We start from the raw sequence: 15,570 nt of genomic DNA, 5'->3' as shown, positions 1-15,570 counted from the left end.
TGCTGACTTTGATATCTGCCTGAATTATCCACTTTCTGTTCGCCTTTAATGTTATAGCTACATTTTCTTATAATTTTTTTTTTCTTTTTTTATGTAAAGGAAATACCTGATAAGTGAAGAATTTCCCTTAAAAATACTGAAAATTTTATTGCTAAACGACAAAAGGGTTTTCTTGGAATTTTTGCCTTTAAATATTTGGTTTTATATAAGAGATCATATAACATAGAATATAAGAGGCAGTCTCGCAAGTATACTGACAAAGACTAAACGGTTCTGGCAATTTTGGATTCGAGAAGAGTGATAAACCTTTCATGTTCAATAATATATAAATAATATGGAGAAAATGAACAAATCATTGTCATCACAGGATTCAAAAGTCCTGATGCCATTACTATCTCAGGAAACTATTCTAAGTTCGTCTCAAGACAGTAGTCATCCTTTAACCTTAAGTCAATTTCGGACATGGAAGAATTCACATCTGAACTCGTCATCAGTTTCGTCTCAAACGCAACTAATTTCTCCAGATTGGATGCCTGAGCCTGATTCAAATTTTTCACCCATCAATAGTCAGTTGGATATATACCTTAGTCCTCGGGATGCGATTTTCGATTCGTCAGGATGGGATACTGATGAAGTGATAGCGGCGTGTGATCGCGAAGAGCTAAAATTTTTTTTAAATGATTGTTCCGATGATGATATATTTCTAGCTATAGATTTGTAAAAAAATCGTTGAAAGAAAGAATTAATAAAAACTAATAGAATTAATAAGAAATAGTTAACTCGGTTATTATTAAGCCGTAAGGAATCGTTTTAGAATATACAGGGCAGATAACGAGTATTGCACTAACTAGGATAACATCAACACAATCACAATCTGCTCCCGGTTTTTTATTATCTCGACATTCATCTAACCACAATTAACGAAGTTATCATTGAGCTATGTAGAGCCGCTCTAGAATATTAAATATAAATGCTTGCCTAGTCCACTACGAACTACGAAGAGCAACAATGTTGTAACCGAACACTGAACAACACTGTTGATTTCATTGCAGTGAGCAACAGATCTAGTTTGTGGAGGGATACAACACATAATTTTATTGTTATTAGGGTGGATCTATCACGGGAAATTTCCTTTGTTACATTTTCGCTACTAGAGTGCTATGGCGTATTTATTTTTCATGTGAGCTAAGCCAACCCAACTTGAGTCCGCAGGACTTGCAGGTAAATCCATGCCTTGACACCTTGATTCTCAATATTATGAAAATCCCAACAAATTTAACCCCGAACATTTTCAAGCAAATGAAGACATTGGGGATAGCACTGTACAAATGAACCCAACAATAGTTGGACATAACCTCAATCCGAAATTGACCAATTAACTGCTCCTAGAGAATGTGCATTTGAAATTAACTCGACTACGCTTTGGCTCTGTCAACGAAGAAAATACCGGAAACGGGAGGGTGCTTCGGAAGCAGTTTGCAAAACTTGATACTCGATATTTTTTAGCTTCCAAAATATACCTCACTTTAACAGACATTTCACTGGCGTGGCGCGATATAAGCTTGTGTTTCAGTTCAGCAATTTATACCGCTTGTGGGACAGGCTATCCAGACGGGCTTACGGGCTTTATTTAAGCATAATTATCCGCCTGCTTCAATTATGTTCCTTCACAGATATTTGACTTCAATCTATAGACCGCAATTTTTGAAATATATTTACGATATTTGGTGCATTAATGTGCCGATTGGACCGATTTTGTCATCGCTTCTCTATAGTGCCTTATATTAAAAATGGCAGAATACGGAAAATTTGCAATTTTTTGTGGATAAAAATCATTAAGTGAAAAATTTTGATCGGATTGGAGAAAGTCTTAAGCCCCAATTTGACAGAAACGTTCAAGCAAAGCATATTTGGATCGCATAAATTATATTTGACGCCCTACTATTTGTAAGTCTCCTTTGTGTGCCAATAATATTTAATTTGCAGTATCTTCGGACTAAAATATATGAACAATAGTAGGGTCTTTAATAAGAAAGTGAAATTTTAACCACTGTAGCTTTGAACACGCTCTAATACAAGGTGTTTCACGAATAGTTTGCCTTTACGTGAAAGCAAGTTCGCCGGTGCGCTATGAAGAAAATAAGTGAATAATTGCTTTAGGGGCATATTTAATGTTCGATCTTCTGCGACAAAAATTTTTTTAATTCTTATAATATCTTAAGCTACTTTATAATATTTAAGAGAAGGTGAAAAAACTCATTTGTTTTTATTTTATTTTTATTTTAACATCTAAAACGTCTAATTGCTTGTCTATGTGTCCTTTTTTTGTATTTTTTTTTTTTTTTGTATTTATTTAAGTAAAACGATTATGCTATGGTGTTGTTTATAAAAAATTGCTAAAATTAATAAAGATATATAGTTACACATTGAAAAAGACGTAAGAGTAATTGCATGGCCCTTTAATCTCATATCGTATTTTTATAAATTTATTCTTATATATATATATATGTCTTGATTGTTTATCTTCGTCTTCGAAGCTAATTTTTCTCACTCATTGCTTTTGCTATGAAAACCAATTTTCGTACAACATTGGCATCAGTCATTTCGTACATAAGTAAATCTTGTCTAGATGTGCTAACATCACAATCCATACTTAAATTACTACTAGCGATTACGTTATTATCTGATGCTGTTACCGTTATATCATTGCAGGCAGGCGGTGCATCCGCTTTACTTTTGGCTGATGAATGAAACTCTACGCATTTTGTAGTTGTAAGAATTTCTTCCAAATTTCCTACTCTAATACCTGCTCCTGGCATGATAATGATATCACGATGATTTTTAGCTATAAGTTGAGCTATATATTCTATACCCTCATGGGCTGAAGGTTTAAAACCGCTAGTTAATATACGTTTAAAACCCAATTCAATAATTTGTCTCACGGTTTCCTGCATGCGAGTCATATCAGTTATATCAAATGCTCTGTGAAAGGTAACTGGCAAACCTTGGGCATGTTCTAATACTTGTTGGCACTGTTTTACATTGATTGATCGCGTATTAGTTAAAGAACCAAAAACAAAACCATCTGCTCCTAATAAGTAAAGAAATAAATAACTAAATAAGTATATCAATTAATTAATTAAGTGCATATACAAAACCTTGTTCGCGTAGCATATCGAGATCGGTAAGCATCGCTTGCATTTCATAATCAGTATAAATGAAATCGTCGCCTGAACGTGGTCGCAACATGCAATAAATCGGTATAGCTATAAAACCTTTCAAAGATTTCAATATACCTATTGTTGGCGTAAGTCCTCCCTCGCTAAGAGCCGAACATAATTCTAATCGGGCTGCTCCACTTTCGGCAGCGGCTATAGCTGAGGCTATAGAATCTACGCATACTTCCAATTTGATATCTTTACTGGAGGACATTAACTTTTGTTTTTTTTGCTGATTTTTACGTTTTTTGCTTAAATAGTTAAGGAACAGTTTTGTTTACAAATATCGTTTAGAGTGGGGAGTATTGCACAGAATTGCCATTTTTTGCGAAACATAATTATTCTTCGAAATCTTTGCGTTATATATAAAAAAGGAGGAAAACACAAGACGGCAACGCATGTTGATTGCCAAGCGTAGGAATTAAAGCAAAGAATTAAAATAAAGCTTCTACAAGGCTTGGTTTAAATTAGGAAATCATACGGTTGCATATGTAAGTAAAAATATATATATATATATATATAAAGAAAAAAACTAAAGAAAGATAATAAAAGTAAGGCAACTAAACGGCCTGTGGGCGTTGTGAGCGTGTCCTTGGAAAAGTTTAAGTCGGTTCTAAATTCTTCTGCAAATTTTTAGGCGATATCTCCATTTTCGCTAGAATGCTTCGGGAGAATGTTTATCGCAAGTAGACATTTGCGCAGGCAGATAAATGGAGAGAAGAGCGGACGGATATGCTTAGAAGCACTGCAACAATTTGAACTGGTCAAGAATTTATATACTTTATGATGTTTTTGAAACTTGTTTCGGGGCCTTACAAAGATATTGAAATAAAATTAGTCGTGCTTAGGCCTAGGATTCAAGATTTGAATCTCTCCACTTTTTGCAAACATTTGGAGAAAATGAATACACCTTTCATTCTAAAGAAGCTCTTTATAATTTGCCTCGCTCTTGAAAGAGGAGCATTTCACTTTCCAAGATAATGGACATAAGTTCACTTCACCAATCTATTCCGTTTTGCGCGAGAATAGAAAGAGAACAAAGGCCGCGGATCATCATTAAATACACTACACTACCCTATAACTATTCATATAATGACTTTTTAAAAGATGTTTTTATATGAGAAGTAATTGAAAAGGTGGTCCGATCAGGATCATATTTAACAACGTTCGTCACTGGGACATAAGATATCAGTGTACGAAATTTCATCAGGATATCTCAAAGATATGCGGCCTGTAGTTTAAACGCAAAAAGCAAGTTAGGCAGACGGGTAGACGGAAAGGCGGATACACAAGCTGAAATCGATCCAGAAAATGATTACGAACCGGTATAACAAAAGGCTGGTTCTCGTGGATGTTGCACATAGCCGCACATCTAAAGTTAATCTGCCTTTGTACCATAAGTAGTGTAAGATGTAACGAAATCTTGTCATGTAAGCTTCAGAGATCCTATGAAGTATATATATTCTTGATCAGCGTGAAATCCTGAGTTGATTGTCTTTTTTTGTATATGTGTGTATGTGTGCCTGTGTATATGTATCGTTAACATTTTCCTGGTCGCAAAAATGAACTTCAAATTTGGTGAAAGCATTGAAAATTTTTGCACGCAGGTTGGTATTGAAAATTGGACAGATTGGTCAGAGCACGAGCGTGTAGTGGAAAAATATGTGGGTTTTTTGTTCGTTACTTAGAAATGATAAAAGTTACAAATTTTCCACATTTACTTTACAAGACACTTTAGTCTTTAGGTCCAAAAATAAAACCAATCGGCCGCGTCCACCCAAAGTTTACGAGTTATTAAATTTAATTTTTTCACTATTTTCAGGTTTAATGCTTATTTATCATAAGGCAAACAAGACCAAATGTTTTGAGCTGTGTTGTGCACTCCTCAAATGAAAATATATTCTCTGCCTAAAAATGGGTTCATTTTAAAATGAATGTGGTAGACACCGCGATAAATGTTTTCTTAATGATACCAGTGATATGGGTATCAAATAAAAGAGCTTGGAGAGTAGAATGCGAAAAGCATAGTGGTGGGCGTGGCAAACTTTCTTACTCGTTTAATACAAAAATGAAAATGCCTTTTGATAGTTTTTGTAATAAAATTTTTATTTTCACAATACATACACAATATCTGACACTAATGTATGCATATGAAAAACATACGGAATACCTGCATACGTACATACAATATATACATGTATGAATATATATATATATATATATATATAAAAAGAAAATAATACTTAATAATAAAAAGCATTACGAAATACAATACAATGTTCCCTCAGAATGATGACATGACTTTCTATGAGTAATTAAGGCAATTTATCTTTGTTTGTCGTCTCTCTCTCTCATCACGATAAAGTTAAAATATTCAAAAATAAAATGAATAATTCGTACTTATAACACTAGAAAAAAGGCACATATGGCGTGGTAACGGGTGACTATTGCAACAGTTAATTGATAAATTTGCAGTTCATAGAGATATTCTTAATTTTTCTTAATAAATTTAAAAGAAAATAATAATAATAATAATAATAAAAACATTGAAGAAAACACTTATATCTCTCTTCGAGAAAATACTATAGAAGAAATGCACATGTGTGTTAGCATTTGATTAAGGAAATGAATGCTTAATGAGCAGTAGAGGCTTGTATGTTTTTAAAATCCTGCGTCTGTGTAGTACTGCGTAGAACTTCCAACCATCTGGAAATGTAAAAATATATTTGTATTTATATAATGATTTATTACTTGCAAATCCTTCTTACCTATTGTAAGTGTGTACGCTTTCGGCTCGAAAGAAATACACATGATTTTTAAATGATAATTTAAATACAAATTCTTTTTGTACGGCATCTTGATGACCCGGTGGTCCAACAGAGTAGCCCAGCAATGGTAGACTTGCTAACGCGAATTCATCCTGATAGCTTTTGTAAAAGTATAAGCAAAACGAGGTGAAGACTACCCACAACTTTTGCCAGCCGCTGCTATTCTTGAATTTACGCAACAAATAGCCGGATAGTTGATTTTCAGCTGATATCAGATGATCGCCTAAACCAACTGTTGCTCCACGATGCCAGCATACATGCAAAGCCGTGTTACTACGTGTCGGCGGCGTTTTGTTTTGTGCATTTTGATGTTGCTGTAACAACTGTTGGGCTGTAAGTGATGTATTGCCGTTCGCTAGGCCACATAGATCTAAGTTTTCTTCTGACGAAGCTGAAAATGTATGATGTTGAAAATTAGATCAGCATTTTTATGAGGATCAAATCCCAATGATCTTCGATCTTTTCTTAAATATTGCGAGTACAAGTTAGTTCGGTCCGCTTCGATAAGAGATATTGCAAACAATATTGTAATAAAGTTGTGGCTTCCGAGCTTGTTAGCTTATTAAGGAGGAGTTTACTAAATTACCTTATAAGATAAACGTATATTAATAGTTTAAAACAAGTAAAAATGGTATAGTGGGACCAGGTGCGTTAAGTACCCTGCGCCACCTCGTTTAATAGAGTTATTCAAAGTAAGCCTTTATATTGAAACTGGTGTAGGGTGTAAGGGGTGAGATTGAAGTGCTAAGAAAATTCGCTCTGGGCTTGCTGATGTTCTGAGAGGTTACAGCAGCAAATTAAACGATCTGGAAGGTCGTAAATTAATAAAATAGTAAAAAGTTACGTGGATAAAAATGTGAAAAGTAGTCGTGGAATGTCAAGTGTAATAAAAGCCTAAAATGTATTAAGACGAAGTATGGGCATCATTAAAGGGAATATCAAGTGAAGCCTTAAAATGGGGATTAGCCGACGGATTGAAGACCGATTACTTTTTAAATGTCATAGCGGATACCAAGGGGTAAGTTGCAATGGAACATACATGCGACGTTTTATATATTGGTGCAGTAGTGATTTACCGTGAAGTGGTACCTAATATATAAACGTAGATCTACGAGGCGAGTGAATCTTATGAAATTGGTCAGCGGTTGGAGCGCTAACGATCAGTTGAGGAACCTGATCAAAGGCGAAAGTAGAATACTTATTGGCAACACCTATTCATAAAGCACTTTTACGAATTTGACTGCTATTGTTGTCTGCTTTTAGGTTCAAAGCCTATACATTTTTTTGCTATTCTTTCAGATTTCTTTTATTATTTATTTTCAATCAAAATCATTAATATAAGTCATTTTCAACTTACTTACACGGAGCTATTCCGTTCTTTTCTTGGCAGCCACAAAACAGAATAATCATTACGATATCAATAGAAATTATTAATAGAAATATACTCACTGCAATTTTTCAAATTAGTTAACGTCAATTGGGTATGAGGTTTACTCTTAATATCCGCTGCTGCTTTAGACAATTCGGCCAGCCAAAGTGTCTTCTCGGCTGTAGTGCCAGCACTGACAGTGATTGCGCATTGACCGCCAAATATCGAAAAAGTATTATGTTCCGCGTTTTCAGTTAGCAATGAGCGGACCGGTACATGTCCCAAAATACGAAATGATTGATCAATTGGTGATTTTGAACCGTATAATAAAATGTCAGAAAATAAGAAGAACATGCGTTGTTGGAGACCACGTTTGGAATGTTTAAGCAGGCAACCTTGACGAACCAAATGTCGCTGAGTGATTATTAATTTATCGAAACCGCTAATGTCGCGCTGCAATTCGCAAAGTTGTACAAAATTTATAGAATCAGGTAATTGATCACGTATCTGTTTCGTAGTACGTATCAATAAGTGATAAACAGCCTGACAATCGGAATAATCTAAATGCTCTTCAGTATAGTAGTCGCAAATTCTCTCCAATAGTAATTGATAGTGCAGCATACGATATAAAGGCTTCAATACCAATTCGCCTAAAGGCAGATAACAAATTTTTTGTTGCTCGAAATCTTTATATATTTGTTGAAAACGATTATCGGTCTCGAACATTTCATTAAGACACTGCAATATTTCGCCATGAGCTTGAACATATTCGTCATATATTGGTAAGGCGGCCATATTCTTAAGCATAACATCACCTAAACGATGCGTTTCATGAGTACCGCGACCTTCCCACAATACCATACGATGTTCCAAATCTCTAAGGAAAATATTATGATGTTGAGTCATGGAATCGAGCATTTCAAATAAAGGTTGAAGATTCTCTATATCTTCCGATGATAATTCCTGACGGAAATTGCGATTTAAAATTTCCAAATCTTTTTTATAAGTGCGTTCGGTCATTAATAATTCTTTGGCTAGAAAATATGATTTCTCAGTGGGCCATTTCTAAAAAAAGATAAAGAAAAACAAACAAGTTTTGAAAGCCAATTCTTTTTCTAATTAAAAATAGTAGTAACGATTGAACAGTTACTTACCCTTTTCTTAGCTTCTGCTTCAGCGTCTGTTGGTAAGCTTCTAGCACCAGTATTTGTTACATTATTATTATTATGGCTGGATGTGTTAAGATCTTGTCTTTTGGCATGTTGTATTTCGGCTTGAATTACATCGTATGTACCCGCTTCAGAGCGGGACAAAGACGATGATTTATCGGAGCCCAACGTTAAATCATAACGATTTTGAGGTGAAATTATTTCTCCGCGTCTATCCAAGGACATGTTGCCATTTATTCCATGATAGACATCTAAAGGAATAAAATAAACAACAATAAAATGCCATAAGTATGATTAAATCAAATCAAAACACCATTGAATGCCTAACTTATTGCTTATTCAATTAATTGTATCTTAAAGCATATTTTTTGGCGAATATTTTTATCTGCAATTTTTGCCTAACTTACTGCTTATTCAATTAATCGTATCTTAAAGCATAATTTTTGAGGCAAACTTGTATGTGCAATTTTTGCCTAACCTACGACTCCTTGATAAATTGTGAATTGTGAACGAACAGATTTGGAAGACGATGCTTTAATATTTAATTCTGTTTAATTTGTCTGACTTAATGTCATACGGTTAAATATACGATAAGGTAAAGCATTAGCTTTTGAGACGGACCTGTTTTTTGATTAACTAATAAAACTAAGCGAAAATTTGTTAATAGTTAATTGATTTTATTTAATTTCATTTCTTTTCTATTATATAATTCATCGTAAAGATTTAATTTTCTTTTCTTTTTTTTTTTTTAAGTATCAATAAACGAATTTGATTGAGTGTTAATTTGTTTTTTTTTTTTTTGGCTGTCATTATATATCTTTTATTTATTTATTTATTTATTTTTTTTTATGAATTTTATATTAATAGTTGTTGTTGTTGTGTAATATTTTTTATAAGATTTTTTTCTTTTGTGATTAATTAAAGTGTTGAATATATATGATTTTATAATTTTTTTTCTTTAATAACTATTTATTTATTTATTTTTCTTTTTAATGTAATGAGAAATTTGAACAATACATCTTTGCTTATGAGATTTTTTCAACTTTTTTTTAGTAAGTAGATCTTAAAAAAAAAAGAAAGGCAAAGTAAAGCCCTATTAATAAATTAAGACAATTAGTTAAATGCGTTCTATTTTGGGAAGAAATTTATCAACAATTTGAAAAAAAGAGCAATATAGAGGACCAAAGAAAATGAAAATTCTGTGCAAATAAATATAAAAAAAAAAATGTTTTTAATTTTTTTAACTATTACAAGATTATACTTTTTTAAGACACTTTTACGATAGAGTACATGATCTCATGATTTTGTTCTGGCGTGGATGGTAATCGCAGATTAAATCTCTGTTATCCGAACGTAATAGAACAAAAAAAAAGCAACTCTTATCAATAAATGGATCAACGAATTAAAATATTTGCCGTTGCTCAGATTTTGAAACTCAGCTTACAGGTTATGTATACACACTCTTCGAACTATATTTTGCGAAGCAATTTATCTTTTCACACCATCAAATCTTATTCACTAGGCCTGAGCGCGTGAACTAGGTGTTTATGACTTTAACAAGACCATAGCTTAAAAATAGTTTTCTCTTTGAGATAAGGTTTTAAAATTCTTTGAATTCCAAAAAAAAAGAAGAGGTAAAAATGTGCGTTTTTTCGTAGTTGGGTTGACTGTCTAGGACATGGTCCAAATTCTTTCTGTGACGTACCAAGGAGCCACATTAATAGGCTGGTATCGTAATGAGCGCAGAAAAAGTCAAATTGCCATTGAAAGCAAAGCGCAGGACAACAGCAAGCGAAAAGATGTATTGAATTTTCCGATGTAGCATATAAGCTACTGGAATTAAGAAGGAGCGACCTACCCGCTTTTAGACGAATCATAATTTTCTCAGGTGTTACCTGTGTGAAACGTGAGCATGTCCCATACCGACAAATGCAGGAAGAATGAAAAATCCCATCATATCCTATGTGAATGCCAAGCTGTCAGACACTAAATGTGAAGACATACACTTCATAACGCCAGACATGTGTGTATGATGCTCGCAGGAGGGCTTCGTAAGAATATGGAAACTGGAGTGCTAATGGCATGGCTGGATATAATAGAACTTTCAGGTCGCAGTACGGATTGGCCACACAATAATAGTAATGAATAATAACGAATATCTGTAAATATCTGTATCTAGAAGTATGATCCGGAAGCCACATATATATATATGTAATATTCTATTAATTTGACTTGATCACGATCAACTGTAGATTGTTGCTATATTGCAATTACTACCTCAATGAACTTTTTGTAAGGAAATGTAACCCAAATCTACATCTATTGTGCTATAGAAATTATCATCCGTCAGTTTAAGTGACAGAATTGTACAGAAAAAATTTTTTTGAAAAAGTTTGTTAATCACTTGAAAAGAACAAGCATCCTGAGCTTCTCTGTATATATTCCAGGAATGAAAAAATGGTAGAAATAACAGTTTAGATTGCTGAAGACATCTAGGGATATGCTGAACGATAACTTAATAGAAATTCTAAAGATATTTAAAAAAGCTCCGTCCAAGAACTGCCACCGAAGACTTAGATTTTCGTAGATGTAGGCAATGTTTGCGAAGTTTCTTGTAAGTGAGACCGAGGCCAACACCATATTCACAAACGGCAATGTGTGGCAGTTATTTGTTTTCTTTTTTATCTTTCTGGAGCATGCCATACGATTTATATTTGATCATAATTATAGTGAGCGGTGGGTCGGTAAAGGCATAGTATTTCCCTTCTAACCGTGCGTAGACCTATGCCTATCGCATATATATATACGCATGTACTTATGTGCAGGTGAGAGCCTCTATAAAGATAACACGGTTACGGTTATGAGTGGGGAGAAAGGCAGGGACTGCCTGCACCGTGGGAGGTGTAAGCTCAATATATTGACATCTCGAATTTAAAGTATCTTTATACCGCCCATTCGACTGCAGTGAGACGCCGTAGCATCCTCCAGCAAGAAGTGAGTGCAAATGACCAAAAACAAATTTGAAAACATAATCACTTGACGAATGCTCTCAATGCTTACCTTAGCAACAAAATAAGGGAGAAAACGAAGGCGAAAAACTACATTTCAGAATCCTTCGATTTCATTGAAATAGTGGCAATAGCCTGTCGCAAGTTCGTTTTAGACAGGCATTTGAGAAAAGTCATCTCTTTTCTACTCACCTTCAGTTAGTTTTCTGAGATGGATTGTTAGCAGAGACGCTATCAGGGGCTTCTTTTATAAGAGACAGCATAAAGTCATCTAAGTCATGTGATCATATGGATATGTATATAATATGCATATATGTCTATAGATATATATGGCTATATATATATGCCTTTTGTAATAGAAAGCATGAAAATCCTAGAATATCTGAGCCATGTGTGACCTTCTTCTCAGAGATGAATATATGTGTAATATATCTATATATATAGACATATATATAGTGAATATGTATATATTATATGTATATGTACAGACATATGCCTTTTATAATAGACAACATGAAATTACTACGATATCTGGGATTTGGATATAGATAAGAAATATGTTATTATATATATATATATATATATATATATACATGTACATATACACATATATCTGTATACATATACATAATATATATATATATATATATATATACCTAAATATATATGGAAAAAGTTCAAAGGAAAGGAGATGAATACAATCGCCATTGTCGCCTGAATATAAATTTAAGCAAAGTAATTAATGAATTAAGTGTTATATTGTAAATAATTTTAACCTTTTTTTTTTCTTTAACTTGTTTCACGTTTTGCAGCTTATGAAACTAATAAATATTAAAATTGCGTAAATATTTGCTTTCATGTAGTCTGGATAGATAAAAACTTATTAACACATTTTGAATGCTCTCTTAATTAAATAAATACTTTGGCACACGTACATACATACATACATACATGCATACGTCTATTTTACATATGTGTTTTAATAGAAAAGCTTTTAATAAATCCTTATTAACTTATTTTTCATTTTTTTTTCTCTTTGTTTTATCATAAAAAGGCTGAATTATTTATAAACAGCAATAAATGAGTTCTTTTTTTTTCTTGTTTTCAAAAAGTTTAAAACAAAGTGTGTTAATTACAAAAATTAATTAATTCATCCATTCATTTTATATGTTATGTTTCCGGGAAAGGTGTGCGTATGTGTGTATATATATGTACGTACGGATATATGGATATATGTAAATGAATTAGTATATAAACGTGATGGAAGGTTAAATAGGTACTGGGTTTTTTTTTTTGTTTTTTAATATTAATAAATTAATTGAATTATTTGAGCTTTTTGTTTTTTTTTTTTTTTTTTTTTTTTTTTTTTTTTTGTAAAACGTTACGCATTTGACACATTGTTTGTAAGGTATTGTAGTTCATTTTGTTCTTTCCGGTTGTTATTTGGTACTATATATACATATACATATATATATATATATATATATATATATCTATACATATATGTAAGTATAAGTCGATCCTAACTAAGTATTTGATTGAATAAATTAATAATCAATTCTAAATGCAATTTTTCTTCATATTTTTAACAATTTTTTGTTTTATTATTTTTTTTTCTTTTTTTTGTTTTTGTAAAATATGTTATTTAAACAAATGATTACATTTTGATTTTCTCAGGTGAGTGAATAGAATTGAAAGAATGGTTCAGTTCTCAACGAGGCGTTTTAGAATTTTTTTGGTTTTTTTTTTTTTTTTGTATAAGAAAATTATTAAATTTAGAAAATGGCTCAAGCAAAGTATAAGTGAATATTATCGAAGTAGATCATTTTTTCTATACGGATTTGGTCAAAAAGTAATGGAAATTTTCAAATTTGCTCATCTTATAGAATGGAAAACAAATGGATGCTTTTTTGGGAAGATTATGTAGTGAGTTGGTTCCGTGACAATTTATCAGCCATTTCCAAAACTTCGTTTTGTGCGAAAGAGGCCAGAGTTAAGCAATTTTTATGTCACGAAATATCGCACCAGTGACTTTATATATATTTTACCTCTTGTGCTGTAGGGGTGTATTAAGTTTGTGCGGATGCACGCAACACCCAGAAGAACTTGAGGTAGACTCAACTCGTAAGCTTGTCTGCCCGTCTGTCCATAAGTAAAAGTAAATTTGTTCATCCGTATATAGTATCGTATAAGGGATATCATGTGTATTTTAAATAATTTTTTTCAAAAGTATTTGGAATTAATTTTTGGGGAGTTATATAATTTTCATGTTTTCGTCCACTTTAATTTGATTACATCCTACCCCACTTGTGGTGCAGGGTATATTAAGTTTGTGCGGGCGCATGTAACAACCAGAAGGGCTTAAGATAGGCGCACTTTCTATTTTGCCGATTCTCTACGTCGATCTAAGCCTGTCTGTCTGTCTGTCCGTCTGATGATTGTCCATATACTCTTGTACTGAAGTCGTAGGACGTAATTTTTGAGATATTTTGATGAAATTTGGTACAGTAAAGTACTTTGGCCCAAGGACGAAGGTTTCGACTAATTCCTATATAACGTTCTATTCTGAACAGTCATTGTACGGACAGATTATAATTTCAAAAGTGACTAAATAATAGTATTTCGGCATTTTAAATTAGTGTCAAAACTATGGACCAGCTGGAGCAGTTGTTCACACCCCTTCTTATATAATGAAAACATAAATTCATATGTCAAAAGCGGCAAATTTTCAATGTTTCATGATGAGAATCAGATGATAATAGTTGTTTTAGATAAAAAAATTGCCTGTACCAAATTTGGATCATATCGGCCTATTTTATGGATCTTACCCTATAAAAGGAATTTTACGAGAATTGATGGTTTATAGGGCAGAAAAGTGTAAATATTAATATGTTATGATGCAAGTTCATCCACAATAGTAATTTTCGGATCCCATCCTATATACATAAGCATTTTCCCGAAAATTGTCGCTTTTTATGGCAGAAAAGTCTAAGTTTTAATATTTTATCATGATCCATAATAGTAGCTGGATATAAAAACTAATTGTGCTGAATTTATAATGCGTACGTCAATTTTTGAACATCTGCAACACAATCATTCTTACGGAAACTATGTCTTTATTTGTAAAGAGGTTTAATTTGTAATATAAGCAGTTTGTGTTTTGTGGCAAAAATAAGAATTTTATTAGACAAGGTGGGTAGGGTATTTAATAGTCGGCCTATCTCGACTATAATGTGTTCATTTCTCTTGTTACATTGAAGAAACGTATAGATCGATTTTTTATTGTTTGAACATTACCTAGCGGGAATGATAAGCAAAAACATGATAGTGAATAAGCTTGAGGGAGAGAAAATGAATGGGAGTGGGACCAAAGAGAGGCAGATAGTAGGCAGCCAAGCAGATGTCTCGTCAGTTTTGCCATGAAGCACTTAACTCCGATGGCACACGAGTTAAGCTTACGTTACTTATAGCCACGAGGACTAATTAGCTTTTGAATGTAAAATACGGGCGCGCTTCTCGTTTAATGAAGGCAAAATTCAGACTATACGCGTATATTTAAATTTATTTCGTTACATAAATATATTTTTCATGCTTTGTATACATTTGTATACATATTTCTAGCGAGAATAAAAACTTACCTATTTGTAGCTATATTTTGATATGATGTTTATGTTTCAAAATCCGGTCTAAAACAAATATAATTTTGTGGTGGTAATGAGAAATAATATTCATAGATTTTCACATTCGACCATGAGAATATTAATGAAAGATTCACTGGTGCGAAGAATGTTAATAAAAATGGTTTACGAGGGTCAAATTGAATTGAAAATTTTGCTGAAAGATTTATGTGAACGCATGTGTATGCTATTGCAAACATTTACAATGTTGAAAATTAATAGGCAAAATGAAATAAATTATATTTTATTTTATATCTGTTATAATTTGCTTCGATTTTTAGCTTTCATTCGTCTCGTTTTC

At 32.7% G+C, this 15,570-nt stretch overlaps 2 protein-coding genes across 5 annotated transcripts in view; both read right to left on the bottom strand.

Annotated features, from left to right (window-relative positions):
* Positions 1–2,374: 2,374 nt before the first annotated feature.
* On the bottom strand, positions 2,375–3,519 carry LOC119639929 (copper homeostasis protein cutC homolog). Of its 3 annotated transcripts, XM_038037657.1 has the most exons (3): positions 3,297–3,519; positions 3,159–3,230; positions 2,375–3,091 (listed from the first exon to the last, which is right to left on the bottom strand). In XM_038037657.1, the coding sequence occupies exons 1-3, from the start codon at positions 3,430–3,432 to the stop codon at positions 2,538–2,540; spliced, it is 762 nt and encodes a 253-aa protein (XP_037893585.1). In that variant the 5' UTR covers positions 3,433–3,519; the 3' UTR covers positions 2,375–2,537. The 3 variants fall into 3 exon arrangements, with proteins under 3 accessions (XP_037893585.1, XP_037893583.1, XP_037893584.1); XM_038037655.1 differs by having other exon boundaries at positions 3,159–3,519; XM_038037656.1 differs by having other exon boundaries at positions 2,375–3,085; positions 3,159–3,519.
* A 2,017-nt stretch (positions 3,520–5,536) lies between these two features.
* LOC119639928 (FERM, ARHGEF and pleckstrin domain-containing protein 2) overlaps positions 5,537–15,570 on the bottom strand; it is a 64,069-nt gene continuing 54,035 nt past the window's right edge. Inside the window, exons 10-14 of one of the 2 annotated variants that reach the window (XM_038037653.1) lie at positions 8,570–8,835; positions 7,496–8,480; positions 7,408–7,428; positions 5,987–6,437; positions 5,537–5,924 (exon numbers count right to left, since the gene is read on the bottom strand). In XM_038037653.1, the coding sequence (XP_037893581.1) occupies positions 5,852–5,924; positions 5,987–6,437; positions 7,408–7,428; positions 7,496–8,480; positions 8,570–8,835 (1,796 nt within the window). In that variant the 3' untranslated portion in view covers positions 5,537–5,851. The remainder of the gene's footprint in view (positions 5,925–5,986; positions 6,438–7,407; positions 7,429–7,495; positions 8,481–8,569; positions 8,836–15,570) is intronic. The other variant, XM_038037654.1, reaches the window with a different exon arrangement.

This window comes from Glossina fuscipes, unplaced genomic scaffold, assembly GCF_014805625.2.
Source record: "Glossina fuscipes isolate IAEA_lab_2018 unplaced genomic scaffold, Yale_Gfus_2 114, whole genome shotgun sequence".
NCBI lineage: Eukaryota > Metazoa > Arthropoda > Insecta > Diptera > Glossinidae > Glossina > Glossina fuscipes.
This window is presented reverse-complemented; position numbering and strand designations above follow the sequence as displayed.